At 38.0% G+C, this 13,133-nt stretch overlaps 1 protein-coding gene across 1 annotated transcript; it reads left to right on the top strand.

The window, feature by feature from the left end:
• The first annotated feature begins 8,222 nt into the window (after positions 1–8,222).
• Positions 8,223–12,176, top strand: med7 (mediator complex subunit 7). Its single transcript, XM_046848694.1, has 2 exons — positions 8,223–8,358; positions 11,166–12,176. Exon 2 carries the CDS (start codon positions 11,175–11,177, stop codon positions 11,904–11,906), a length of 732 nt encoding a protein of 243 aa, XP_046704650.1. The 5' UTR covers positions 8,223–8,358; positions 11,166–11,174; the 3' UTR covers positions 11,907–12,176.
• Positions 12,177–13,133: the final 957 nt, after the last annotated feature.

Raw genomic sequence — 13,133 nt, 5'->3', positions numbered from 1 at the left:
GCAAGCAGCGTGTGTTTGAATTATTTTTTGTAACCTGTTTTAACAGTTTTGTGTTTTATCAAATCGTCTGTTTAAGTAGTGGAGTTTCAAAAGCTATCGTGTGATATTAAACAACAGCAATAAATACAGTTGTTTCAGAGAAGGGTATGTTGATTTAACTAGTCTGTTATACACCAGACAGACAAGTTTAAACCTAATGTTGGGTCATACGAATGTTGGCAATTCATTGAAATTGAGCACGTTTTTTTCCTCTTTGACTAATGAACACAGGACTATGATGTAATCAATGACCTCAAAAGTTTAAAAATGTGTAAAAAAATCCCAAGTGAAGCCAAAATGTCTCCGAGGCCCTCTTGTGGCTGATTGCAGTACAATTTCTAATAGAGAGAAAGCTTTCGTTTTACATCTCCACAAATAAGAGCTCTGTTGGTTTAATTTAATGTATTTATTTGACGTATTTAAAGGATCCCTTTTAAATGTTTGTAAATGAAATTCTCAGAAATGTTTACACATACCAACATGCAGCTGAAGTTCTTGGCAGTTTTCTTTTTTCTGTGGTAGGGAGTTCCAGTTTTTCTAATCCTGATGTCCAAGCTAGATCAGTATATCGACATTAAAGTAGTAAACCAACCTGGGTCAACCAAATGATGTTATGAACCAAGGCACTAACACTATGTTGGTTTCATAATAATTAACTATAAGATCAAACATCTTGGCAAAGTTAGCCAGTCTCTTATTTTAAAATGAACTGAACTGACAGAATGAGTGGAGTGAACAAGAGCACTTCTCTATTCAGATTGGTTGTGTTGAATGTAAATGTTGATTGCTGTTGGCCAGTATAATCTCAGTTGGTCACATACTTAAACTAAATGATGGACAATGGCCACTAGTTAACAATGGTGCTCAGTACCTGAAAGCTTTAAAAAACAAAAATCTGAGTAAGGCAAAATCAATATAACAATAAAATTTAGAATACTACTATTTATCCTTTTACATATAAATTATTAACTATTTACCTATTTACATTAAGCTCATGGAATGATGTGCATGTCCATATGACTGTCTATCACTCAAATGACTGAGTGAGAGGTGAGTTGGATGTATGTATAGCTATTGTATTTATTGCACATGCTCTGCATTTAAGGAATCTGTTGCACTGACTTGGGCTCCCATTATTTAAAAAAAGGCTTAGTTAGAATGAATTTGTACCATGTAGCCCATTTACTGAGTCATTGAGTAGATAGCCTAGCTAAAAGTCCCTTTCAGTCCTCCCTGTAGCTTCACAACTGTTCCAGATTATCCAGTTTTCTCTGAAGACATGCTATCAGGCATGACTTAGCTACCCTTTAGTGACCCAAGCTTGAACGAGCACGTGAATGTGATTGCTTGACAGCACTGGTGGACAGTAAGGAAGTAAATGTAATTTGTTAATGTACTTAAGTGGATTTTTCGCATATCTGTACTTAACTCAAATTTTTCCATGTGTTCCGAGTGTGGTTACACATGGTCTGCAGTTGTGAGGTGTACTGCCAAATTCTCTGAAACGCCTTTCGAGACGGCTAATGATAGAGAAATGAACATTCAATTCACAGGCAACTGCTCTGGTGGACATTCCTGCAGTCGGAATGCCAATTGCACGCTCCCTTAAAACTTGCAGCCATTAGGGTTGCACAAGCCAGTGCACGCCTAGCGCCGGTTCCAAGCCCAGATAAATAGGGAGGGTTGCGTTAGGAAGGGCATCCAGCGTAAAACATGTGCCAAATCTAATATGCGGATCACAAATCAGAATTTCTTAACGAATCGTTCGAGGTCCGGGTTAACAACGGCTACCACCAGGGTTAGCCAACAGGGTACCTGTGAAAATTGGGCTACTGTTGGCCAAAGTAGGAGAAGGAGAGAAGGAAGACATCTGCAGAGACAGCAGGAAAAGAAGAAGTGTAGGAGAGAGGAGGTTCAGGTTGGTACTTGAAATGTTGGTACTATGACTGATAAAAGGAGAGAGTTAGCTGATATGATGGAGAGGAGAAAGGTAAATATATTGTGTGTTCAGGAGACCAAGTGGAAAGTGAGCAAGGCCAGGAACATTGGAGGTGGGTTTAAACTGTTCTATCAGGCTGATAGGGTGATGAACTTGAAGCTGGAAGTTGAAGAGGTGATAAATGTCATCAGTGCTTATGCGCCACAAGTCGGCTGTGAGATGGAGGAGAAGAAAAAAATCTGAAGTAAGTTAGATGAAGTGGTGGAAGGTGTACCTAGGAATGACTGATTGCTGATTGGGGCAGATTACAATGGGCATGTTGGTAAAGGGAACAGAGGTGATGAGGAGGTGATGGGTAGGTATGGCCTTAAGGAGATAAATGTGGAAGGGCAGATGGGGTAGATTTTGCTAAAAGGATAGAAATGGCAGTGGTGAACACTTTTATTTAGAAGAAGGAGGATCATATTCTGAGAGAAGAGGTGAAGAGGCAACGGTATGGTTTCATGCCGAGGAAGAGCACCACAGACGCATTATTTGCTTTGAGAATGTTGATGGAGAAGTATAGAGAAGGTCAGAAGGAGTTGCATTGTGTGTTTGTGGATTTAGAGAAAAGGTACGACAGGGTGCCGAGAGAGGAGTTGTAGTATTACATGAGGCAGTCAGGTGTGTCAGAGAAGTATGTGAGGGTGGTGCAGGAAATGTATAAGGACAGTGTGACAGCAGTGAAGTGTGCAGTAGGAACGACAGACTGGTTCAAGGTGGAGGTTGGACTGCATCAAGGATCGGCTCTGAGCCCTTTCCTGTTTGCAGTGGTAATGGACAGGCTGACAGACGAGGTCAGACACTCCTGTCTGGGGCTATGATGTTTGCGTGGCACGGATGTCTCCATGTACTATGATGTTTGCAGATGATATTGTTATTCGTGGTGAGAGTAGGGAGCAGGTTAAGAAGACCCTGGAGAGGTGGTCGTCAGTAGGAGTAAGTCAGAGTACATGTGTGTGATATAAGCATAAGAGGGAGGGCAGTGGAGTGGTGTGATTGCAGGGATAAGAGGTGGTGAAGGTGGAGGAGTCCAGGTACTTGGGGTCAACAGTGCAAAGTAATGGAAAGTGTGTTAGAGAAGTGAAGAAAAGAGTGCAGGCAGGGTGAAGTGGGTGGAGAAGAGTGGCAGGAGTGATTTTTGATAGAAGACTATCTGCAAGAGTGTAAGGGAAAGTTTATAGGTGAAGCTGGTGGAGGTGGAGCTGGAGGTAGCAGAGCTGAAGTTAAGGTTTTCATTGGGAGTGACGAGGATGGACAGGATTAAAATTAGGCTTATTAGAGGGACAGCGAATGTAGGACATTTTGTAGATAGGGTGACAAAAGGTGCAGAGGAGGGACATGGTTTATATTGGTAGGAGAATGCTGAGGATGGAGTTTTAATTAAAATTTATTTTAAAGTAGTAAATGTGCAGTTTGTACAGCAGTACAGATTTACTGTTGTCTGAAAATAACTCAACATACAGCTATTATTTTTCAAAATAGCTGGCAACAATCCTCCTGGGCATGGAATTCACCAGAGCTGCACAGGTTGTTGCTGGGATACTCTTCCACTCCTTCATAATTACATCACGATGCTATTATGACATATGGTGCTTTTCCACCTTCTGCTTGAGGATGCCCCACAGGTGCTCAATAGGGTTCAGGTCTGGAGACATATTTGGCCACTCCATCAACTTCAGCTTCCTCAGTCCTTTGGGCACTCGGTAAAATACTACTATACATATACACTATATATATATATATATATATATATATATATATATATATATATATATATATATATATATATATATATATATATATATATATATATATATATATATAGTGAGGAAAATAAGTATTTGAACACCCTGCTATTTTGCAAGTTCTCCCACTTAGAAATCATGGAGGGGTCTGAAATTGTCATCGTAGGTGCATGTCCACTGTGAGAGACATAATCTAAAAAAAATCCAGAAATCACAATATATGATTTTTAAACTATTTATTTGTATGATACAGCTGCAAATAAGTATTTGAACACCTGTCTATCAGCTAGAATTCTGACCCTCAAGGACCTGTTAGTCTGCCTTTAAAATGTCCACCTCCACTACATTTATTATCCTAAATTAGATGCACCTGTTTGAGGTCGTTAGCTGCATAAAGACACCTGTCCACCCCATACAATCAGTAAGAATCCAACTACTAACATGGCCAAGACCAAAGAGCTGTCCAAAGACACTAGAGACAAAATTGTACACCTTCACGAGGCTGGAAAGGGCTATGGGGAAATTGCCAAGCAGCTTGGTGAAAAAAGGTCCACTGTTGGAGCAATCATTAAAAAAAGGAAGAAGCTAAACATGACTGTCAATCTCCCTCGGACTGGGGCTCCATGCAAGATCTCACCTTGTGGGGTCTCAATGATCCTAAGTAAGGTGAGAAATCAGCCCAGAACTACATGGGAGGAGCTGGTCAATGACCTGAAAAGAGCTGGTACCACCGTTTCCAAGGTTACTGTTGGTAATACACTAAAACATCGTGGTTTGGAATAATGCATGGCGCGGAAGGTTCCCCTGCTTAAACCAGCACATGTCCAGGCACGTCTTAAGTTTGCCAATGACCATTTGGATGATCCAGAGGAGTCATGGGAAAATGTCATGTGGTCAGATGAGACCAAAATAGAACTTTTGGGTCATAATTCCATTAAACGTGTTTGGAGGAAGAAGAATGATGAGTACCATCCCAAGAACACCATCCCTAATGTGAAGCATGGGGGTGGTAACATCATGCTTTGGGGGTGTTTTTCTGCACATGGGACAGGGCGACTGCACTGTATTAAGGAGAGGATGACCGGGGCCATGTATTGCGAGATTTTGGGGAACAACCTCCTTCCCTCAGTTAGAGCATTGAAGATGGGTCAAGGCTGGGTCTTCCAACATGACAATGACCCAAAGCACACAGCCAGGATAACCAAGGAGTGGCTCTGTAAGAAGCATATCAAGGTTCTGGTGTGGCCTAGCCAGTCTCCAGACCTAAACCCAATAGAGAATCTTTGGAGGGAGCTCAAACTCCGTGTTTCTCAGTGACAGGCCAGAAACCTGACTGATCTAGAGAAGATCTGTGTGGAGGAGTGGGCTAAAATCCCTCCTGCAGTGTGTGCAAACCTGGTGAAAAACTACAGGAAATGTTTGACCTCTGTAATTGCAAACAAAGGCTACTGTACCAAATATTAACATTGACTTTCTCAGGTGTTCAAATACTTATTTGCAGCTGTATCATACAAATAAATAGTTACAAAAATCATACATTGTGATTTCTGGATTTTTTTTTTAGATTATGTCTCTCACAGTGGACATGCACCTACGACAATTTCAGACCCCTTTATGATTTCTAAGTGGGAGAACTTGCAAAATAGCAGGGTGTTCAAATACTTATTTTCCTCACTGTATATATATATATATATATATATATATATATATATATATATATATATATATATATATATATATACAGTGTATATACAGTGTATATACAGTGTATATATATATATATATATATATATATATATATATATATATATATATATATATATATATACAGTGTATATACAGTGTATATATATATATATATATATATATATATATATATATATATATATATATAGTTATCAAGTCCAGGGTGTGTATCTGCCTCACATCTAAAGTTCTTAAAATAGGCTGTGGATCCACTATGACCCTGTTAATATAAAAGAAATATTTTGTGATCTTAACAAATCCCATCCTAACTAAAAAAAAATTCAGCTTGGTCTTACAAGCTACTAGCTGTCATAACAGATGGCAAAAAAAAATGGTAGTGGTTTTCTCAATTTCTTACTATTTTGGTTTCCTTATACCATTTTTGAGACGTCACATTACGTGTTGCCAGGGTGAAAGAAATCTGCAGTGAGGCTTTCAGAAATCAGAAAACATTAACATTTGTGGCATTTAGCAGATGCCCTTGTCCAGAGCGATGTACAAAAGTGCTTTGAGTCTCTAGCAATTAATAAATCTACACTGGTACACAAGATTACAAACTTAATATAAATATAACTCTTGAATTCTACAAAGCAAACTTGGAAAGTTCTATTTGTTGTGATTTGAGGTAAGAAGGTGCTGGTCCATTTTTGGCTTTGTAGGTAAGCATCGGTGTTTTGAATCTGATACGCGCTGCTACTGGAAGCCAGTAAAGGGAGCAGATTAAACACAAGTCATGCGGCTGCATTTGCAGTGGATGAATAGCGTTCAGAGGAAGACCTGCCAGCAGAGAGTTGCAGTAGACTTGAAATGACAAGAGACTGAACAAGCACCTGGCCAGCCTGTGTGGATAAAAATGGTCAAATCCTTCGGATGTTGTAGAGAAGAAATGGACAGGAACGAGCCACATTAGCGACATGTGAGAAGAAGGACAGTTGATTGTCCGTAGTTACCACAAGGTTACGAGCAGTGGCTGAAGGGGAGAGCAGAAAGCAAACCATTCCCATGCTGTTCCGTGGATCCCGAGGCTCTTGAGGGTAGACAAGAGAGTATTGTGGTTGACTGTATCAAATGCTGCTTAAAGGTCCAGGAAGATAAGTACAGATGACAGCTTGGCTGATCGAGCAGCATGCAGTTTCACAGAAACAGCCAAAAGGGCCAATTTGAACCCAGACTGGTTTGGATCATGGAGGTTGTTCTGTGAGAGATAGACAGGCAGTTGGATAAAAACAGTGCGTTCCAGAGATTTAGAAAGAAAAGAGAGAAGTGATACCTGTATAGTCTAATAGTCTGTGATAGTCTGTAGTTGTTGATGTCTGTTGAGTCCAGAGCAGGTTTCTTTAAGATGGGAATGACCGTGCTTGCTTGAAGGTAGTTGGCACATAGCCAGATGTTAAGGACCCTTTGATGATTGTGGAGATGAAGGGCAGGAGATCTTGTGTGATGGTCTGAAGCATAGTTAAAGGGATTGGATCCAGAGTGGTGGGATTGCAAGATTGGGTATCTCATCTTATGTTAAGGTTGAGAAGGTTGAGAGGCTTGACAACAAAGGAGTAGTGGATTCCTGGCTGTGTTGTGTAGTCATTGTTGGGGAGGAAGTGAAGGTCTGGCAGATTTCTTTAATATTTTCATCATAGAAGGAGGCAAAGTCATCAGCAGTCAGGGAGGATAGAGCAGGTGTTGCAGGGGGGTTGAGTAGTGAAGAGAAGATGTTGTAGAGCTTACGAGGATTTTATGCAGAGACCTTGAGCTTTTCCTTTTAGAAGGCAGTTTTAGCAGAAGTCAAATCCGAAGAAAACGCACTTGTAACAAACTGCACAAGCTCGAATACATATGTGCGAAATTATTATCTGTTTTTTTTTTTGCCTTCCAAAAGGCTAACAAAGGAGAAGGAATTGATTTGGTTGCAGTAACACTTACAAGGACATTTACAAGACAAGCTGGACATCATGAGAGAAGGTCAGCCCAAACATATCAAAAGAGTTTAACGTATACATGAACCATTTATACTTTTTGCATTTACTTTCCTGTAGAATTTGCACAAAAACACACAATTTGGCTTAATTTCAAATCTGTATTAAAACAATAATATATGAAAATGCATGGAAAACCAAGGGTCGTTTTATGAGGTTAATATTGATGCTTTTGCTGGAGATGATGTGGCTGCAGTGAAACGAGTCTTGTATTGTGTTCATTGGGTTTTTTGCTTTAGTAATGCCATTCATTCTCATAGCATGAGATACCTGTCAGTGATGCAGTGCTCTGTTATATGGCATTTCTGTATAATACTGATGGTTTCTACAGCTGGTGTCATAATGATGGTTAGCCTCTGCTCTAAATAGTAACCACTGCATAATGGGCCCTTGTGAAAGTTGCTCAGATGCTTATGCTTGCCCATTTTTGCTTCTTTCAGAATGTTTATTGCTACATAATATATCACACTGTACGATAATAATTAACTTTATTTACCTATGGATGGTTTTAGTTATGGCTGCACATTAATATGAAAATGTGAAATAAAAGATAGTAGTAATTGATAGTAAGAAAAGATCATTTGTTTATTAATTTACACATCAATAAATTATCTATGGTATGATATTCGTACAAAATATTGATTTAGGTTGCAGTTTATCACAGTCCGAATTGATGCCCACATCTTATGTATTGTTTTGTCTCCGCCCCTAAATGATTTCCCACCAATCACAGCTTCCGTTCCTAGGCACATTTCGTCCAATCAGAGGCACCGTTACACGAGTTTCTCGCGCAAAGTGAACCGGAAAGGGGGTTCTTATGTTTTCTTCTAAGCATTATTGAATAGCGAGAGATTTATACTGGTTGGGAAGTGGATTGGTACGTACTGATTTTCATTGAAACATTACAATTGCGCTTTTGAACATCGTTAACTAGCCATTATTAAAGTGACTAGGTCAAAGATACCAAACGTTAGCAGCAAGCAATAGAGGAAATGCGCTGAGCTAATGCTAATGCTAACTGGAGCTAAAGCTAAATGCTTTACTGTTATCCCAGTGGCCCATTCTAAACGCACAGGGTTTGTGTCTAAATGTAAATGTATCAACAACCAAAAAACTCCAAAATGATACATTTGGGTTAGTTTGCTAGTTATGTTGGTAGGTAGATAGATAGGATGTTGGCTTATATTTGAGAGTTAGATTTGCCATTCTTTACGTTATTATTCCATCACATGGCCATATTGTAAATGTGATGTTTCTGGGTAATAGATATAGATATTGGGGTATAAATTAGATTAGAACTTTATAATTTAAACAAAAAACCATATTTATAAAATAATTGCTTTTCCAGAAGTAACTTGTACATACATTTCATTCTGTGTGGACTTTGGACAACCTTTTGTTTTTAATACAGAACACACATTTGCTTTGGCATGGTTTCTATAAGCTTATCAAATGTCACAACATTTATTTCCATTCAGAGTTGCATTCAATTCTTTCCAAGACCTTGTTTTGATGACTGGAGATTCGGACCGCTGTGTAAAGTTTTCTCCAGCACATCCAAAAGATTCTCAGTGCAGCTAAGGTCTGGAAGCTGTAGTGACCAATCCAAGTGAAAGCCATGACTTTTGCTCCCTTAACCATTCTTTCAAATTGGAGCTGGGTTTTAAATTAGATAAAAATGTACAGACATAATGAAATATCACTTATAATAATATTTATAATATTGTCCAAAGTACAAAACTTGTCTATTGTGTATCTCTATATAGAAGATATTGGTAGATTTGTTCTTGTACTTTTTGAGGATGATAAATCATGGCATTGCTCAGATCTTGGCATCATTCTGGCAACTTCTGAGACAGAGAGGGAAAAAATCCATTAATGGAAAAACCTGGTCTTTTAGAAAATTTTAGACTGTAGCCATCAATTATTTTAGTAATCAAGTATTCTGCTGATTATTGTAATGATTAATCGAGTAATCGGTTAAAAAGTGCTTTCTTTTTATAAAAGAGCAATATTAAATGTACAAGAGAAAATAACAGGCCTCTTGAAATGAACAAGTAATTATTATTATTATTATTATTATTTTTTATTTATTTATTTATTTACATTTATTCCTAAAATTGAACGATTTGTCTCTATTTTGTATAATAATTAAATGAGATATGCATAAATGAAATATACAAACATCAAAAACAAGCATTTGAACGTGTAGTAAATCGTTTACTGCTGTTGATATTTACTGCTTTTGGATTTAGTGTTTGTTCGCACAATTTTAATCGAATCCATCACTGTGTCACGAGCAAACTGATTGCAAAACCTGATGCTCGAGAGTCACGACATTGTGACTTTCCCGAAGTTACAAACAAACAGTTTACACAATATCACTTTATTATATGACACCATTTTCACAAGATGAGGATTACTACAGCTTTTGCTCACCATGCTGATGTTTCGCATTCATCCGTGACACCATTGTTTTTTTTCCTGCTGCTGCTTGACCCTGTACTCTCCGTCACTTTTATTTGTGTTATCTTACGGTCATGCTAAGCCGTAACTTAAGCAGTCCAACTAATATCGAATTTCTTTATCGATTATTATCAATTTTGTCAATTAGTTGTTGCAGCCTACAATTCCTACATTTTTTTCGCAATTCCAAGATTTATTTTCTCGGACTTTTCTTTTTCATGATTTAGATTTTTTCCTGCAATTCTGACTTTTTTTTTTTTTTTCTCTTAACATCCAACATGCAACTCACTTTATTTTTTTTTTTACCTTAACTAAAGCAACCCTAGATCATAATTCTTTCCCCACAGTACATTAGGCACTAGGCATAATCGGTGCATCACTTGATTCACTTCTCCTTTACACCGATACACCCATCACTCTGGAACTGCAAAATAAATACTTTTTTTTTTTCTCGATTAGCCCCATTTATAAGTAGTTTTCTTAAAACTAGACAACTGCATAAGCTTAATAATTTATTGAATTATCTTTGCATTGTGTATGTGGAAATGCTCTTACTTTCATTAATATACACAAGGTGTAAGTTCTATTTTTCTGACATCCAACCACATTTTTTCCTCAAGGATAATAGTTCACCACGATCATTCCAGGTTTTAGTAATGCACTGGACAGTTTTATTTACTCACATTTAATAGTTTTAATAACAACTTAACTCCGTAACAATAAATTGACCCTTCTGAAACAAAGTAACAACTTCTCCATGACCACATGATGTGTTTTCTGACAATCTTGTTTAAAAAATGAGAAGCTACTCACTGCATCAGTTAGAGTTGCATAACATGTTGCCAGCTGAAACATATTAATCACTTTAGTAATAATCCCTTGAATGACGGTTACCCGTTTGTTCAGTTTTTTTGGCCGGGAAGTGTTTAAAACTCAACTGTGTCTAACAAATCTACTTCAGTATGTTTTATATTGAAGTGACTTTAAATAATATGAAGCCAATTTTAACCAGTGTTTAGTTCACAGAATGATCGAAAATCACTGAAGGTATGAATTTAATCTGTATAGATGAAATTGTTTTAGAGAATACATATTTTTATATATATCTTCTCATGATATGTACATTTGTACATTTTAGTTACAGTCTGCAAGCAGCTTTTACTTTAGAACACATTTGAATTAGACATTTCATCGCCTTCTTTTTTTCTTGTTCGTCAGGCCGTCAGAATGGGTGAGCCGCAGCAGGTCAGCGCCCTTCCGCTTCCACCGATGCAGTACGTCAAAGAATACACAGATGAAAATGTACGTAAAGGACTGGCCCCTAAACCACCTCCTCCCATTCGGGATAATTACATCATGTTTGGCAATCCGTTCCAGTGTGATGACCTCGTCATCCGGCCTCTGGAGAGCCAGGGCATTGAAAGACTGCACCCGATGCAATTTGACCACAAGCGAGAGCTGAAGAAGCTTAATATGTCCATCCTAATTAACTTCCTGGACCTGCTGGACATCCTGATCAAAAGTCCAGGCAGCATTAAGCGGGAAGAAAAACTGGAGGACCTGAAACTTTTATTTGTCCACATGCACCATCTGATTAACGAGTATCGGCCTCATCAGGCCCGTGAAACTCTGCGAGTGATGATGGAGGTACAGAAGAGGCAGAGATTGGAGACAGCTGAGCGCTTCCAGAAACACTTGGAACGTGTCATAGAGATGATCCATGGCTGCCTTGCCTCACTGCCTGATGACTTGCCCCAACCTGACACCTCTAGCAAGGCTGGGGCGGTGGTTCCAGGTTCAGGGGTTGATGTTAGACTGAAAACTGAGCCAATGGATGTGGAGGAGGCTGGGGTTAGCTGCATGGCAGGACAAACAGACAAAAATGTACCGGCTACCGCAAAGGAAAAAGTATGGGATAAAGATGCTATAATGTGCAGTATCATCGATGAAATGACGTAAAACTCATTGCATAGTTTCCTTTTTTGTTTTGCTCTGGGGTAAACATCGGATTGGAAAAATATATTCCAGCACGGACACTAGCAGTCATTCAAGCTTAGGAGGGGAACTGTTTTTCTCAATAAATGACCTTTGAAATTCTGTACACAATAAAAAAAAAAAAACCAACAAAGAAAATAAGGTATTTTTGCACCTTGCTTACATCTTCTATGCCTCTCCTTGTTTGTGGAAATGGTCAGGTTCTTGTTTCTAATAAAAGCTGTGTTTTACTAATTGCTTTCAGTATAGTCTGTGTGCCTCAGAGTTTTCTGTAATCTGCACAAACCTGTATGATTTACATGTGTAAAACATGGTGCTAATAAACCCAAACCTTATCTGCCGCACTCCTACAACCACACACATTATACAATTCCCTCAGGCAAATGTCATGGTGTTACCTAGATGTTAATATTTAATCTGTTATGGTCATTGTTGTAAAAAAACAAAACGAGAACGACTACGTTTGATTTATTTAGTTGATAAGTTTTATTATATGAAGAGCTTGTGTGTTAAGCACAGACAAATGGGATGAATTAACTTATTTTTAAGAAATATATGCGTGTATCTTGCATACATAACACGGCTCCCTGCCTCTCTCTCATTTTATATATATATATGTGTGTGTGTGTGTATATATATATATATATATATATATATATATATATATATATATATATATATATATATATATATATATATATATATATGGTTTTTTTTTTTTCTTACAGGTGCATGTATTGGTGAAATGAACCGTTTTGTTCCTTTTTTGTGAATTGCTGACAATATTTTTCCTAAATTCAAAATAACTATTGTTAAGAATGTATATTTAAAGGAAATGACAACACATCAGAATAGCTCAAGATCATGCAGTATTTGCAGAGCTTTAATAACTTAAAGCAAAATGCGAATAGTTTGTAAACAAATTGTGTTAATGCTTTGGCTAAATAAAATTAAGAAATCAGTATTTGGTGGAATAACCCCGATTTGCAATTACAGCTTTCTTGCATTTTGGCCTGCTCTCCACCAGTTTTTCACATTGCTGTTGGGTAACATTATACCACTCTTTTTGCAAAAAACAAACAGCTCAGCTTTGCTTGATGGTTTGTGACCATCCATCTTCCTCTTGATGACATTACAGAGGTTTTCAATAGGGTTCAAATCTGGAGATTGGGCTGGCCATGAGAGGGTCTT

This window comes from Silurus meridionalis, chromosome 5, assembly GCF_014805685.1.
Source record: "Silurus meridionalis isolate SWU-2019-XX chromosome 5, ASM1480568v1, whole genome shotgun sequence".
Taxonomy (NCBI): Eukaryota; Metazoa; Chordata; class Actinopteri; order Siluriformes; family Siluridae; genus Silurus; species Silurus meridionalis.
Note: the sequence above shows the minus strand (reverse complement) of the source record. Positions and strands in the feature narration are given on the sequence as shown.

Bases quoted from the DNA above. Each gene is read 5' to 3' on its own strand.
- med7 (XM_046848694.1), top strand. From the start codon at position 11,175: ATGGGTGAGCCGCAGCAGGTCAGCGCCCTTCCGCTTCCACCGATGCAG.